General features: G+C 45.2%; 1 protein-coding gene across 4 annotated transcripts in view; it reads left to right on the top strand.

Moving 5' to 3' along the window:
• The window catches only part of Lrguk (leucine rich repeats and guanylate kinase domain containing), a 111,212-nt gene that overhangs the window by 42,752 nt on the left and 51,094 nt on the right, over positions 1-17,366 (top strand). For all 4 annotated transcript variants that reach the window (XM_075953987.1, XM_075953986.1, XM_075953988.1 and 1 more), the window contains exons 8-11: positions 3,166-3,246; positions 5,041-5,127; positions 6,363-6,469; positions 11,138-11,257. In XM_075953987.1, the coding sequence (XP_075810102.1) occupies positions 3,166-3,246; positions 5,041-5,127; positions 6,363-6,469; positions 11,138-11,257 (395 nt within the window). The remainder of the gene's footprint in view (positions 1-3,165; positions 3,247-5,040; positions 5,128-6,362; positions 6,470-11,137; positions 11,258-17,366) is intronic.

Genomic DNA, 17,366 nt, shown 5'->3' on the forward strand with positions numbered 1-17,366 from the left:
TGTTGAATTTTATTTCCTTTTTAAAAATTATCTGCCCATCCTCTTAGCCACCGTTTTCTTTATGATAGTTGTTCTTTGATTCTCATTGTATGTAAGGTACTTTAGCTGTATATTTAAAATAATGTATAGACTATGCTACATTTCCTATAGTATATTCCTTTATTGTTTTTATGTTTGTGAAAAATCTTTTTCATTCTGGATCTGATAGATGCTTATCATAAACTATTTCCCCTGTGTTGTTTTTACTATTTTCAACTTTTTTTCTTCTTCACCTTTTTTTAAACAGTTATGAGACGGGGCGACTTTCATTTCCCCCTCTCATCTTTTTGTGTACTTATCTGTTTTTATGTGTATGGATGTTTTGCCTACACATATGTATGTGCACCGTATGCATGCAGTGTCGCTGGGACCAGAAGAGGGAGTCAGATCCTCTGGGACTGGAGATGCAGCCATGAGCAGCCACGTGCCAGCTGGGAGTTGATTCCTGGTTCCCTGGAAGAGCAGCCAGCGTTCTTAATCACTGAGCCATCTTCCCAGCCCCTTCACTCTTGTTCTTGAGATAGGTTCTCACGATATCTCCAGCACTAGCTGGCCTGAAACTCACTATCTAGACCAAGCTGGCCTTGAGATCATAGAGCTCTGTCTGCCTTTGCTGGGGTTAAAGTCATGTGTCAACACACTCAACTACCTTCAACTCTTAATCTATAATTTAATTTGTATTATAACTGATATAGAGATTAAATTCACATTTCTATGCTAAAAAATCTCCATAGTAACTTTTTTTTGCAGAATTAGAGTTTAGTTTTAATTTATGCCTCATTGCTTCACCTGTTCATTTTTATTTCAGCAATGCATTTATTGCTATCATTATCCTCAGTTTATCCATCCCCCAGCTGCTTTTCTGCACAAATTCTTATGTATGCAGCAGTGGAAAACACTTTAAATCATTGTATCAATAGTTTCCTAAGGACAGAATACATGCCTGTCTGTCTGTCTCTCTCTGTCTCTCTCTGTCTCTGTCTCTCTCTCTCTCACACACACACACACACTGTGTATTATCACTTTTTAAAAGGCTAGGTAGTGATGCTTAGAAAACATGGCCAAGAAATAAATGGCAAAAACAGAAATAAATAAAGAAAAACAACTTAGTGGGCTTCTCGGGGTGAGAGGGTGGCTACCAGGGTCCAAGTCCATTAGCGGGCTGAAGTTTTGAAAACGGTATGACTTTTTCAGTGTTTTACTTTGGTGATTCTGGTGCTGTGGAAGTCTTAGGTCTGGGGGCCGTGGAGAGCCCTCATGAGGCCATGAGGAGAGGAAAGAACAGCCAGCATTGTTGCATGTTACCAGCTTGACAGGAAGCCTGCCCCTTGCTGGTCTCACCCTACCTTGGAGGACTGAGAAAGATGCTGCTTCCTCTGTTATTCACAAAGACGTGTTGATCGCCCACAACATCTTGGTGGTAAACTTATATGATACATGATTATTCTAGCCATGGCATTTGAAAGTCATCGAGATCCTTCTGTGTCAATTACCACACATACGATTTTCTAAAATGAGTACATAGTATTCCACCTATAGGACAAGGTTGTGACTCATTCAGTCACATAAGGATGGATAAAATTCTTAGGAAAAGGGGAACGCTTTTACTAACAGAATTAGACTGAATATTCTTGTATGTAATTTTGGCCTGTGTGACGATCTCTTCAGTAAGTCTCGGGGAGTGGGATGGCTGGATACAATGTAACTCGTCACATTGCCTGTTAGGAAGAAGGCTCACTTTCCACACTCACCTGCAGTCTGCAGACGGGTACGGCCAAGCCTTGTGGGTAAGACACGGTGGATGCAAGAACAAGAACTGTGTGCCAGACGGAAATCAAGCCCATTGCTCAAAAATTCTGATGGAAAAATACAAGCCAAGTTTACCGTCTACCTTCCTGAAAAAAAAATCAATATAAAAACAATTTTATTTTTCTTATAGATGGTAAACATGTCAGTCTGAAGGACAATTTCATTATCTTATATGGAGAAAAGCTAATATAATAGCTTGCTACTTCTCCAGCTAGCTTATTTTTTTGTGCATGGGGGACACACACTGTATGCTGCAACTTTGGAGTTTGCCTTTCTGATGACAGTTTTGGAAATGGCATCCTTGACTGTGGTTAGTGTGACTCACCACCCGACTTAGTTTTGGACTAATTTGCATTTTGGTATGACTGGGGTTTGGATGACTTAGAAATTATCAGTGAACCTCTTGGTAGAATGCTTCAATGAGACGTGCAGAAATACTAATTTATTATAAAATCCACTATTGCCCCTGGACTAAGATTGTAATCGTTTACTGTAGAAATCTTAAGCCTATTTGTCATTACAGTCGTGGAGAGCGGAGGGCTGCTACAACCCAGGCTGTACCCCTGGCTAAATCAAGCCACGTTTCGACCTGGGGAGCCACTTCTGGTTTTGCAAATTGCAAACTAGAGCCTGCGCACAGAAATGCTTAGTCAGCAGGCGCATCCTTGGACACTCACCACAACCGAGGGCGGGCGGGGCGGGGTAGAGTGGGTGGCGTGGCACATACCTTTAATGCCAGTGCTTAGGAGGCAGGGCCAGGAGGATCTCTGTGAGTTCGAGGCCAGGCTGGTCTACACAGTGAGTTCAAGGCCAGTGAGGGTTACATTAAAGAGATCCTGTCTCAAAATAAACAAATTATACAGTTTTTGCTGTGACGTAATCCTTATGGAAAAGGCGTAGAAGGTTGGCCTGTCTCCTACAGTGAAAGGCTTAGGCAGTCACAGACAGCAGTGGGAAGAAACTGGGTTGGGCGGAAAGTCTGAGCCTGGAGGGCTGGAACAAGGTGACTGTTTCTCTCACTTTACGAGCTATTTTAGTTGTACTCAAAATCAGCATGCATGAGGAGATTACAGTTCTCCAGCCTGAAGGAAAGGGAGAAGATGGGGCCCCGTGTGCTCTCATCTCCCGAGGTCATGCAGCAATTCCCGCCTCCTCCAATGACTTTAGAGCATTCTCCTTGGCAAGCTGGGTATTCAACCGGACACATTTGAACTAAATTAGATTTAAAGGAACCAATTATATTGGCTCCTGTTATATTGTGTTCCCTCTTGTCTTCGCTGGCTGTTGATAATGGATTTATTTATTTTGATCAAATAGATTGAGGAGCTGAGTGAAATAGAATATATTGAAAATCTTCCTATCCTTCGAGTTCTCAATCTGCTAAAGAATCCAATTCAGGTGAGAGTTTATTTCCCTCGGGGAGGGGGAGGGGAAGAGAGCAAGGACCAGTCTTAGAGTTCCCTTTCAGTCCGTGCTGTTGATAGGGAGCATCAGGGATGTGAGTGCAGCCCCCACCTCTGGAAATCATTACAACAGCTACATGAACTAGCATTGTAAACCGCTTGTTTTAGAGAAGTGTGGTTGTCTTTCAGGGCTAACAATCTGTCAACTGCCCCAGTTCCTGTAAAGCCTGCAGTTGAAAGTCTCTTACCTGGCCCTTTAAGTCATGTGGTGGGTGGAGCTAAACGTTACAGTAGAGGATGAATAATAAGATTGTAAAGCAATGTTCTTGTCCTTTCATATTGGAGAATCAAGAGCCCAGGGGTCCAGACAGAATGTGGTTTCTATTTTGTAACAGCAAAGGCAGCAAAAGCATGGACGCCCAAAGTAATTTGCCTGAAAAGAGCCATGGAATCGGCCTGGATATAAAATAACTATAGACTAAAATAACATAGTCCCTAGGGGTTTGCAACCTTTGCGCTCTAAGGGTCAGGGACAGTTTTCCAGGCTCCTCTTTTCCTCCATTGCTCATGCCCTTCTCCTGCCCCCTTCCTTCACTCGTTGTCCATCTTTGTTTGGTGTTTGTACCCATGGTCTCCCCTCCTGCCTCCACAGAGTCCCAGCTATGTCAGCTTCTCTTGTGTTTGCCTTGTTTACATCTTGACGAGTATGTCTAGACAAATAAAATATCAAATCAGAAATAAAAAAGAGATATTGAAAAATAAAAGCAGATGGGGGGGGGCAGTGGCCGGCAAGGTAAAAGCCTCCCAGGGGAAGCAGTGAGGAGCGAGACTGAGTGGCCCCAAAGCCCCAGGCTCGGGCCCTCAGAGAGTGGTCTGTGCCTACAGGAACCCCTCCCGCCAGCGAATTCACCTATAAACAAACAGTCACAGACCTTGCACTGTGAAGCGTGCAAGAGAAGCTTTACAAATGCATCAGTTGGTGCATGATAATCATCCAGGGGTCGGGGCCTGGCAGCTCCCTCATACATACAACACGGAGGGCCTCGTCAGGGTAACTAGCAGTATGTCTCCTGTGTCTCTGTGTGGGGACCATACGGGATGATCCTGTTATGTATACTTCTCTTGCATTCCCATCAGTGAAAGGCATCTTCCACCTGTATCTTGCTATTCAAAGAGACGAAGCATCCTATACCAGAAACAAAAACGAAACAAAACACCCTCAGTTACCACTTTTAAAGCCAGGCAATCCTAACAGTTGGCAGGGAGTAAAGAGGAATTTGTTCATAAGCCAAGTCTCATTTTATTATTGCAAGGTAAGTTCATAATGAATGATCCCAGCTAATACAAAAGAACACACGAAATAATAAAGCCATGATGAAATAATAAGAAATAGCCAAATGTCATTATTTTCAGTAATGAAACTCTTTGGCATTAGAAGAGAGGGGCTTGGCGTCTTAGATGGGGTGCCCCACCTCATCAAGGCTTCACCTCTACCCCTGAGGATAATCCTGCTACCCTGCTTATCTCACAGGGAAATTAGTGAGATCCGAACATGTGAAGCGATTTATCAATTATAGGACACATTCTGCATCTTTGTTGTTAATTTAAGGGGCTGGTGAACGTGAAAATGCAGAGCCCTGTGGGGGTGGAGGGGGCGTGGAAGACAGAGTCATGGCAACGGATCTCGAAAAGGCCCAACTAGAACAGAAAGGCCCCTGAGAACAGGTTGGTGTTCGCTGACCTGGGGAAAGGAAAAAGCCATTGAATAGTCTCCTCTTGCTTTAAATAGAGCAAATCTGAATACTGGCTCTTCGTAATATTTATGCTGCTGCGACTGACAGAGTTAGATCAGCAGAAGATTAAAGTGGAAGAGAAGGTACGTATGTAATCATGCATGTGCTCTGTGTGTTTTCCGGTTAGTATGTTCAGAACTCGCATGCTGATTGTAGCAGTGTTAGTGCAACCAATCAGCAAGACACATAGCAGTATGCAGATTAATCCTTTCCAGGACGGAGCTCCTTGTCCCGGGCTTGTCAGTTGAACCCCCTGTTGAGCTGGGTCTCAGCACATGCACTGACAGGCGGTCCATGGGTGCGGTAGGCAATCTGTCAGTGCGCAGGGTGCACAGGCGCCCCCTCCTGCTGCCCACTCCCGGTTGTTGTTGACAGCAGTATACGCCACTTTCCTATCTAATCGCAGACTCTGAAATTGTCTGTTATTTTGAAAATTAACAATGAAATGTATCGTGTCTTTCAATGTAATCGAAAGGTGCGCAAATCACTATCTGCTATTGTAGTGTCTCTTCTGCTGCTCTCTACGGTGATCTGTCTGGTCCAGAGTTGCGGAGGAATGAGCTCTTGAGTGCTAGCCAGCACCAGCTCCCTCCTCCCATGACCGCTGCTTATACCAGATCCAATTTGAGAAGGGAATGAAGAAAGGTATAGAGGTGGGCACCTATTCCATCCCAAAGATGCCTTTCTGCAGCCCAGACTAAGAGTTCCAGATGCCTCCCCATCCTTATTTCCACACTCCCAGCTGCCAGGCTCCGGCCTCTTTTAACATTTTACAAGTAGAATTAAAATGAAAATCACCGTTAAATAAAGGGTCACGTATTTAGGAGGCCAGTAAAAACAGAGACCTTTACACCAAGGAAAGGGCCTGTATCCTTGGCTAGAGAGAGCCAGAGGAAAGCGGAGCAAGTCTGGGAGAATGTGAGGGGGTGGGAACAGTCCTGAGCAGGAAGATACCAGAAAACAGTCCAATGGCGTCAACGACATAGAATCTTGAACAATGCATTTTATTCCTTCTTCTCGTACTAGAAGTTGGATTGTTTATTGTATTAAAATTAATCACCTGCTTCAGAGATATTGTTTTGTCTTTAGCTTGCCCCAAACAGGAGAATATAAAGGAAATGAGGATTTAAGGACCTGGCCCAGCTTTTTACAGTAACAGCCATTATTGGAATTTTAGGGAAGTTAGAGCAATAGGAAGAATGAGTGCAGGGCCAGGGAGCATGTGACTTAACTTGTCAATCTCTCTAAGCGCAGACCAACCCTCATGTTCTTTCGGGAGCAAACACATCTCCTTTTTACTTTTCTCCTTCTGGAAAAGGTTTCTGCCGTGAACTTACATGACCCTCCCCCTGAAGTGGTCGCTGTCCGAGATCACATGATCCATGTTGTCAACAGCATGTCGCAACCACAGAGGATCTTTGACAGGTATTTATTAGGACCCTCTACAGGTAGAACGCATGCCAGAAACAGACAGGATTGCTGTTTCCTTTAGCCCTCCTTCCCGTGTGAGTCACTCCTTCGCTAGAGAAGCGACTTCCTCAGGGCTGGAGAGAAGGCTCACAGGCTAAGAGCACCGGCTGCTCTTCCACTGGACCCGGTTCAATTCCCAGACCTACATGTGAGCTCACAACTGTCTGTAACTCCAGTCCCAGGGGATCTGACTTTCTCCTGGCATCCATGAACATCAGTCACACACATAGCCCATGGACGGCAGACTCCGTGCAGGCAAAACACATGTGTACATAAGACAGTAAAAAAAAAAGTTTGTAGTTTCTTTCTTCCTTCTCTGAGGTAAGGGGCCACGTCTCCCACTGTGGCTGCTAACTGTGCACTTGGCTGTGTTTTCCCTTTGGTGGCTTTCCCAGGCGTGATGGTGATCTGACTCCCTCCATTCTCTCTTTGGATCCTTGCATTTTAGCTGCCAAAGCGAATCAGGGGTGTTGAAATAAGAGCGGCTGGGCTGCGTCCCCGCACCCGGCCGCCCGCACGGCTAGCTTTACCCGAAATAATTACATGGAGACTGTATTCTTTTAAACACCGCTTGGCCCATTATATCTAGCCTTTTCTCGGCTAACTCTCGCACCTGGACTCGCCCATTTCTTATAATCTGTGTAGCCCACGAGCTGGCTTACCAGGAATGATCTTAACCTGCATCTGCCTGGAGTGGGAGAATCATGGCGACTCCTGACTCAGCTTCATTCTCCCAGCCTTCTGTTCTGTTTACTCCACCCACCTAGGGGTGGGCCTATCAAATGGGCTTAGCAGTTTCTTTATTGCTTAACCAATGAAATCAACAGATTGATATATGACACTCCCACATCACAGGGGTAGAGGGTAGACTCTTTCTTATGGTCTGAGAGGCTATGGTCCATCATCGTGATGCAGAATAAAGAACTCCTAGCAGCGGCAGAGGGGTTTTCTTATGTCTGGGCAGATCGGGAAGTGGGGACGAGAAGGCAGGCTCTCAGTCCTGGGTGGTACCAGTGTTGGTTTGAATGAGAAATGTCCCCTATGTTCATGTATTTGAACACCTGCTCCTCAGTTGCGGTGCTGTTTAGGAAAGATTATGGAACCTCGGGAGGTACGGCCTTGCTGGAAGAAGTCCGTCATTGGGGGAGGACTCTGAGGGCGTATAGCTCTGCCCAGCTTCCAGCTTGTCTTCTCTGCTTTGTATTTTCCATTGAAGATGTGATCCCTGAGCTTCCTTCTCCGGCTGCTTGCTGCCATCCCTCCCCTGCCGGGATGGACTCTTCCTCGAGACCTGTGAACGCAAAGTGAACCCTCCCTTTATAGTTGCTTTTTGTCATGATATCTATCACAGCAAAAAGTAGCCAATACAGCGCTGTACACATGTCATTCCCCTCAGTTAACCTTCTCTGGAAAACCCCTCAAATGCACCCAACGGTGTGCCTCACTAATGTCCTAGACAAGCTGAGGGTCACAGTTAACATCACCCCGTCCCTTGGAAACCCTTCCTTAACTGCGGGCATTCTGGATGGATTCTGATCTTTAGGGGAGTACCTAGAAGGAAGCCCAGCTCACCCCGGAGAAACCTGAATTGTCTCTGCTGGGATGCCACCAGCACAGCAGAGTCTCTCACCTCCACATCCGAAGACAGATTTACCACGGTTTCTCCATTTCTCTTGAACCAGTCTGTCAGAGCAGATGGCCATTTATGCCACAAGTATAACACAGAAATTCTATCAATACCCACAGGCGTTTTAAAAATACTTGTAAAGCTCTTGGATATAAGTGCTTCTTTTCTTCCTGCGGTGTTTGCTCCTGCACCTCACAGTTGGCTTTCCCGCAAGAGAGCAGAATGTTTGATTTCACGATCCAGGACGCGGTTTTTGCAAACAATGTCGTCATGTCGACATTGGCAGTTTTGCATGTTCATGAGAGCCCTCCAGGTGAGATGATTTAGCCTTCCATTGTGTACATCAGAAGTACATTTGACTTTGAGAAGGTCTCTGTCTTGATTTGCTGTTGCTTGCTCGATGCTTTAGGGTATATTTATGTAAGAGCACGCATCAAAGACATCAGTAGTCGTGTTTGAGGAACATACTTCCTAGACACATCTGGCTGCCAGACAAACAAGGGCAGAGGCCAAGGAGGTGTGGATCATGGCTCACAGTTCTGCTTCAGTGGCTGCCGGGAAGACCAGCCATTGCAGCTGGAAGAGGGCACCAGGGAGCTGCGGGCACCTGGTCTGTCAATGGTATACTGACATTGCCGGAAAATCAGTGTTTCCTGAATGGGGTGAGGATGCTGATTGAAATGATGCAGACAAACTGTGAGTGGCCTGGTAGTCACTGATAGCTCTGCCCTTTAGTATGCTCGACTTCCCCAGAACCGTCTTATGCATGCTTTCCCCCAATTCTGGCCCTAGGCATTTCTTCAAGAGGCCTTGGTTTTGTTCTGGCATACTTTGGACGTAATATATGCCTTCATAATTTTTTTTTACTTATGGAGAATTTTTGAATTGTCTAACACTTTTCTGGCTCCATGGCTTTGATTTTCTCGGTCAGGAAAACTTCCTTTTTGGCTATTTTCAATATTTGTCACTATCTGTCATATATTTTTTCTTGAAAATTGAGGGAGTCACTATGTACATGCCGTTGTAGGAAATAGTATACAGGGACTCTGTACCTTTCCCCCACATCCCACGACAGTGTTGCCCTGGACAACAGTGAGTCAAGTACCAAAACCAGAAGACTGACCCAGAAGCCTTCTGAGTCACCGGGTTTCTCTCGTCCCTCCCGGGGCTCCTGTGTGCTCAGTCCTGTCTGCTTCTGTGCGGCTCTATCGGGAGTCTGTCAGCTGGCAAGCACCACATTCAGGACTTAACAGTTTCATCCCAGGCCTCCCCGTGGTGCCTTTAGATAGGTGTGTGTGACTCTTCTATCTATCCCTCTCTCCCTCCACATCTTCTCTCACCCCGGAAGCCATGATCTGCCCCCATATCGTAAGATTGTCAGGATTTATGATGTATGATGTACAAGATCAAGAATATAATGTACAGTGATCACACAGTGTAACTTCCCAACGCTCTCATCCTCCCACCCCATGCAGGGCACCTTCCTGGAGATTCATCCATGGGGGTGAATCCTTTTATTTATTGTTAAGTACTATTCCAGGGCATAGATGTATCAGTATCAGCCATTCACATATTAAAGGTGTTTGCGCTGATTCCAGTTTGGGGTGCCGCTAATAAAGTTGCTGTGAATACCCGTGAGTAGGTTTTGCGTGTGTCACTTTCAGCCCGTCTGTTTCCAGTGGGCGCCTAGAGATGTTCGGAGGGCTCCTGTCCTTAGATCTGTCGGATGGCGTCCACTGCTTCCTTTTCCAGTGCCGGCTCCAGTCCCAGGCAGCAGGCACATTGCTGGAGACTCTTACCTCCTTCTGTGGCACGTGTTCTCCGTGGGTGCTTGTGTTTAAGCTTCCCCCATTTTTATGGTTATCCACGGAGATTAGAAACCCATGCGGTTTCCTGGACGTCATAGACTCTTCCCTGAACCCACAGCTCAGCTATGCAATCAAACATTTTATTCTGTTTCTACGGTTTATCTCACGAAGAGTGTGCAAACCATTGGCACAGTGTGTGATGCAGGACACCATGTTGATAAATCCGTTCCTGTTTAAGGTCGGGGTCTCTCTGTGTAACTCTGGCTGTCCTGGAACACACCCTGTAGAACAAGCTGGCCTTCAGCTCAAAGAGCCCTTCCTGCCTCCGTCTCCCGAGTGCTGGGATGAAGGGACTGTGCTACTCTGGCAGGCAATAATTTCATTCTTTATTCCGGTCTTCCAGCCTAGAGTCACATGCCAGCCCTTCCTTTTCCTTTGAGCATGTCAGTCTGCCTTCCTTTACTCCAGCTTGGGTTAAGTGAGGATTGATAGAAACAGCCTCCTTAGCGCTGCGCTGTTTACCTGAGGGTGTGTAGGAGTCTAGCGCTCTGCCTGGTATGCGGTGAGCACTCTGGTGTGACTTCACTGTTATGCCGAAGCCTGCTTTGCATGCCTGTGTTCTAAGGCGGGGGATAGGGATGCTAAACACCGACCTCAGAATTCCCTCACTGTGCTCATTGGTAAATTCTGGGAGGAGGGAATTAGCAACCAGGAGCTAATGTGTCCTACCATATTTCTCCTTTAGAAAAGCTTGGTACAGGAAATTGAGGGAAATTTGTATTTTACCTTATCTATCCTTAGAATGAAAGTTATATTTTATTTTATGTTGTATATGTGTGTGTGCCTGAGTGTATATCTGTTCATAGTGTGTGTGTGTGTGTGTGCTGGGAGGAGGTGCCTGTGAAGGCGAAAGGAGGATATCAGATTCCCCTAGAACTAGAGTTATGAGCTGCTACATGTGGGTGCTGGAAACCCAACCTAGGTCTTCTTGGAAGGGCACTTAAGTTCTCTTAACTTTTGGTCTGTCTCTCCAGCCCTAGTATTATTTTTGATATATTACAATCTCGTTCCAGAAAGTGGGACCATCCTTCTGCTTGTCTGTATTCAATGAACGCTTGTCAGTTCTGACTGTGAGTTAGAAACCCCGCCTGTGCAGGTAGCTAATGTCTCTGCGGGCTCTTGTTGCAGCACTCTGCCAAGTCTGGATGCCCCTTACCCCATGCTGATCCTAACTGGTCCTGCAGCGTGTGGGAAACGAGAACTCGCCCACCGCCTCTGCAGACAGTTTAATACTTACTTCAGATACGGGTAAGTTTTCCGTTGCGTGTTAAGTCTGGGAGATTCCCCTGCCTTGTTGAGGGCAGCAATAGTTTCTTTACAAGGTTCTCAGATGTTGGTAATTCTGTCTGCTTTAAGCAAATTCTTAGATGGAAGCACAATTTATTTAAGTTATACTTAAAAGCTAGAAGTGATAAGTAAGTGAAGTGGATGTCAGGTGTATGACAAGTCCTCGGATGTCCCAACCGCCATATTGCTACAATTAGATTGGTACAATTACTTGGTCTTGCACGATGTGGAATCTTGTTTCTCCCACCATCCTAAATGATATAGTAGAGATGATTATTAGCATATATTCCAGTTGCAGAACTTACTAATTAGTGAAAAGAAACAACAAGATTTTGTCTTTGGTGAGACCAGTAGTAAATAGATCTCAGTGACCAAACACGTAGACAAGCAGGGCACACTCGGTCCTTTATACACCTTCCCCATGCAAGGTCTTTTAGCCTCTTTGCCATTAATCGTACTGTAATCTACACAGGGTTCTATATGTAATCCTTCTAATGTTTAAGTTATGCCAACTCAGATGGTTCTCCAAGACCTGAAAATACTGATCGCTGTAACTGAGCGCAATGGGGTGTTGAAAGGAAGTGTCCCTCTAGTGAGTCTCCTGGAGACCTATTTATTGCACCAATGAGTTTACTGGGGTCACTTACAGTAGTGTGGAGACCCAAAGGCGGCTCCATCACCATCTCTGCGTCCATCTCCGCATAGGCGGAACCCTCCGCTCACTACACCACTTCCGGGCTCCTCAGCAAGCCCTCAGCAGGCCTTCCTGAATATATATAACCTCAGAGAAATGGAGGTGTCGGGGAGCAGGGGTGGGTATGGCAGTGGGGTGGGGGAGGAAGCACTGCTTGTAGTAGGATGTTTCACTCTTTTGGTTTTTTGAGCCCCCAAATAAATCACACACAGAGCCTTATTCTTAGTTATGAATGCCCGAGCTTAGCTTGACTTGTTTCTTGCTAATTTTCCTTAACCCAAGTTAACCCAACTACTTTTTGCCTCTGGGCTTTTATTTTTCTCTATTTCTGTACATCTTTCTTTGCTTCTCTCTCCGTGGCTTGCTGTGTAGCTGGGTGGCTGGCCCCTGGTGCCCCCCCCTCCTTGTTCTCGCCTTTGCTCCTTGCTCTCCTCATTTCTCCTATTTATACTCTCTGCTCGCCAGCCCCGCCTATCCTTGCTCCTGCCTTGCTATTGACTGTTTATATCTTTGTTAGGCCTATCAGGTGTTTTAGACAGGCACAGTAACACAGCTTCACAGAGTTAAACACATGCAGCGTAAACAAAAGTCACACACCCGAAAGTAATATTCCCCAACAACTGTTTATGAATCTCATGTCTGGAACTTCCTGGGACTTACTTCCTGAGTCTTGAGGCATATCCCTTCAGAACTCCATGAGTCTTCTGAGCTTCCTTCCAGGATGGACTGTTAACAGTTTGGAAGGGACTTGCTAGACAACACATGCACTTTGACAGGGTGCTGTTACTGTTACCTGCTGGGCTGTCTTCCAGGGACAGCCTTTCCCCAGCTGGCCTTGGGTCACATGCTCTGGAGCTCTGTGTCTCCTCTCCAGACAACCCAAGTGTGTGTGTGTGTGTGTACACATACATACATACATATACATATTTGAGAAAACCAGCCTGTCAGACTGGTATGTATATATTAGATATATACATACACATCTGAGAAAACCAGCCCACAAGACTTACAGGTGTTTTAGATGTTTCTGGAAGTCACATTTAGAATTGAACTGTCTGAACTGTTTCCTCTTTGATGTATTTATCTTAGATATATACATACACACATCTGAGAACACCAGGCCACCAGACTTACAGGTGTTTTAGAAGTTTATAGAAGTCACATTTAGAATGGAACTGTCTGACCCGTTTCCTCTTTGGTCTTTACGTGTGGCAAAGGAACTGCTTTGGGATTAGTGGTATCTGCCAGTGAGTTGAAGATGTAACTACAAAGCTGTATAGGCCAGTAAGAAAAATTAGTTTCTAATGCTGTCACAGAAAAAGTCCCCTCCTGAAGCTGTATGTGTCAAACAATGCAAATGGCATCTTTAAAAGGCCCATTATGTAGATACTTAAAATTGCAACACACATTTGGACATTTCTAGACACAAATACTATAGAATATAAATATCACAAAGTAACAAAAATAAGCTAAAAAGTTAGTACTAGCATTAAAAAGCTTAGTGTGCTGTTATGTTCACGCGGGGACACCCAGCCTGCTTTCAGAGATAAGCTGAGCGCAGCGAGTAGAAGGTCAAGCTAGGGCAGAAGGGTGTATGCTGATCATTGTGCAAGGGCATAAATTTGGAACCTTTTAGCAAACCAAAGCGACCTAGGGAGCCAGGGCTTTCACTTATTGTTGTCGTGTCTGTGAGCAGCATCTGGCAATAGTGGTGGCCTGGTCCTCTTTATTTACTGGTGATATGCTCTTGCCAATGTGTGTTTGGCCTGATATGTTTTGGAAATACTTATTGACATACAATCAACATTTCTAGTTCAATCTGCTTGCATATTCTTACCTGGTTCAGTTCCTCATCGCCACCCAATCCTATATGTCCCTTATTAAAATGCTTACCCATCTGATTCGATTGGTTCACTTAGTGTCTTTTTCCCTGACTTGTCTAAGCCAGGCAGAGGAGTGACCACATCTGCCTTGTTCACCAATGAGCTTCCGCTGCCTAACATATGCCCAGGTGCTTATTACATGTGTAATGAATATTTTTTAAATGACTGACAGACTGATTGAACAAATGGACAGCCAGGTTAATGGCCATGTATGCAAATTTAGTTGAAGTTGCGGTGACAGGAAGCATAGATGACTTTCCTGATGGATCTGTGGAGAAATGGATGGATGGATGAACTCATTCATCAAGTACTGAGTTCCTCCAGTGTTCTAGTCTGTGATGATATGAGAAAGACGGCTGAGGTCCTTTCCTCTGTGTGGTGTATGCTCTGGTGAGGAGCCCCTCTGCCTTAGATCACAGACTGTGTAGCATCTGTGTGCAGGTGTGAGGTGACAAAGCAAGCCCCTCAGAATGAACGCCCTGTGTAAGCAGAAATTGCATGTTCATCTCCCAGCCTTTCAGACCCGAATAATCACACAGAAACTATATTAATTACGACACTATTTGGCCCAGTAGCTTAGGCATTTTCTAGCTATCTCTGACATCTTAAATTAGCCCATTTCTATTCATCTGTATATCACCACAAGGCTGTGGCCTACCGGTATGGTTCTGGCATCCCTCTCCTTTGGCAGGTACATTGGAATTTCCTGACTCCGCCTTCTTTTTCTCTATATCTCTGTTTGAATTTCCCATCTAGCCTTATTCTGTTCTGCCATAGGCCAAAGCAGCTTCTTTATTAACCAGTGGTAATAAAACGTATTCACAGCATACAGAGGGGAGTCCCGCAACAGCCATGCTTGGTGCTGCCTCTGTGGTTCTTCCTTTCTGACTGGAAGTGATGCGTGTCAAGATGCTACCCACTGACAGCTCCTACCACCTTTTCTCTTATCTCCCTCCCTCAGAGGCTCAGAAGTGGGTCCCCTCACTGTGCCTCAGCATCCTCCTGGAGACAGATAGCCAGGCATGGTCAGTGGCAAATCATTCTAAGAATTCCACCCAAGACCATGTCCTTGGATGATAAAGACAGACTTTGGATAGCTACGGATTTCATCCATCTAGAAAACTAAGATAGTTCTGTTGTTATATGAAGCCACTTTCTGATTAAAACTATAGATAAACATCTCAAGGGACAACCCATTGCTCTCATTTAGAGCTGATTTTTATATGTTCCTTATCCCGCATAGACTGTAGATTTTTAGTTAAATGAAAGAAGGCATGGATACAATCTCATTGGGCAACATTTTCTTGGCTATTTGGCCCCTTTCTTTCCCTCTTTTTATTTTCTTTGTTTTTTTTTTCCTTTTAAAAATGGCATTTGTCAGGTGGGTGGTGGTGGTGCACGCCTTTAATCCCAGCACTTGGGAGGCAGAGGCAGGCGGATCTCTGTGAGTTCGAGACCAGCCTGGTCTACAGAGCTAGTTCCAGGACAGGCTCCAAAACCACAGAAAAACCCTGTCTCGAAAAACCAAAAAAAAAAAAAAAAAAAAAAAAAAAAAGGCATTCACCAAGATCAAAATGTTCAGTGGCATTCTCACATGCTAGGTTGCATATACAGAGATATGAATAAAGAACATAATTCTGCTGTCTAGTGAACAGTGGTGGGGCTGTGTGTTACAATCTATTGTTATTGTGCCCTGATTTTACTATTTCTTCTTGGCTTAGAAATCAGTCAGATTTCTTTCTTTACCTGTGTTAGTTACTAGTGATCGAGAGATAAAAGTGCACTACTTTCAAAGTCTATTTCTTTATTTTGGTTTTTTTTTTTTTTTTTTTTTAATACAGGGTTTCTCTGTGTAGCCTTGGCTATCCTGGAACTCACTCTGCAGACCAGGACAGCCTCAAACTTAAGGATCCGCCTGCCTCTGCTTCCCTGCTGCTAGGATTAAAGGCGTGCGCCACAGCCACCTGGCTGTCGATTTCTAACTTCATATTACCATACAAGCCAGTGACTTCCTGGAAAAGCACTGGATGAAGGAGACCCCACCAAACGAGACTGTCTCCCAGTTTTAAGGCCAGTCACGTGATCTGAAGCATCCTTAAAGACCAACTTTATTCTTCCCTCCAGCTTTCATGGCTACACATTGAGAGAAACCCTAACCACGTGTCATATGATCACACGCGTGAATCGTGGGTGCACGGCCAAGCTCTGCCTGAACGTCAGCATAGGACTAGCTGTCCTGCTCACCGTTTCCTGAGGCGCTCCAGTCGAGAACTGAGCTTCTAAATCTGTCTCTGAGTCACACTCAACCACCTGCCCACTCTTTGTCCTTGGACATCTTTTCTTCCTGTCACCTTGTCCTAGATGCTTTGGAATGCCATGAATAGGAACGGCCATCCAAATTCCTTTCCCTCCTGACAGTGACCTTTGCTCAGGTGTGGTGTGTTAGGAGCTTCGGTGAGAGTTCTCTCTGGAATGCCAAAGCCCCCCTAGTCCTTTATCACCAGACATGGAGTCCCTAACTTTGTCTTTTTGTGGTTAAGAGAAACTAACAAGGAGTGTGGCTCCCATTATAAGTTGTGATAAAATCACGTATCATGGTTTCACAAGTAAATTAATTAGCAAGTAATAGAATCACAGGAATATGCAAAGGAGGGGGTCGATGCTGAAGAGGAGGGGCCTAAGAAACCCATTTCCGTTAAACTTGGTGCTGGTTTTCCTAAGCGAACTTGGGGACATTGCTTTTACCGTGAAGTCTTTCCTTTGCTGCACGTTCATAATCAGGCAGCACACACAGTGGAGGTTTCTGTGTGTAAAACTGGATGACAGATTGAAAAGCCCGCAGGTCATCTTGGGTCCTTCGTAGTAGAAGGTCCCACAGCGGTCACCAGTCCTCCCCTTTCTCCACACGAATGGAGCCATCTCTTTGTTTACCTGCCCACGTGCTTCAAATTGCTTCTTTGTCTCTTTTCAGAAATCCTTCCCAACTCCCGCCACTCAATCCCTTTGTTGGGAAATGTAAATTCAGTGTAGCGGGTAAGGACAGTGCTGAGTGTCCAGCCAGGGATGCCAGGCCACAGCTTTATCTCCTCCAACTGTCAGGGACACCGATAGACAGAGGGACCCAGGGCTCTGCCCAGGCGCGGGGAGAAATGCCAGTGTGTTCCAACAACAAAGCAAATGTCACCATGTTTTGACTGTTCTCTCTTTCTGGTGTCTACAGTGTAAATGTAACATTGAGACCTGAAATTTTCCTGCTACGGTTAATTCTTGATTATAATATAAAGAGAGCCATCCTATGAATTTTAAATCTGTGTTTTTGACTTCGTAATGTGGAGGTTTTGGAGGCTCCACCTGACTCTCCTAACTGGTGTGTTGTTACAGAAGTTGGCTAGAGTCATCCTGGCATGTCTGCTTAGTTCCACGTAAATCACCGTGTTCAGCTTGTCATCTGTAAAATAAGAAATAATATCTACTCAGTGGTTTTTTTTCTTTT

This window comes from Microtus pennsylvanicus, chromosome 19, assembly GCF_037038515.1.
Source record: "Microtus pennsylvanicus isolate mMicPen1 chromosome 19, mMicPen1.hap1, whole genome shotgun sequence".
Lineage (NCBI taxonomy): Eukaryota > Metazoa > Chordata > Mammalia > Rodentia > Cricetidae > Microtus > Microtus pennsylvanicus.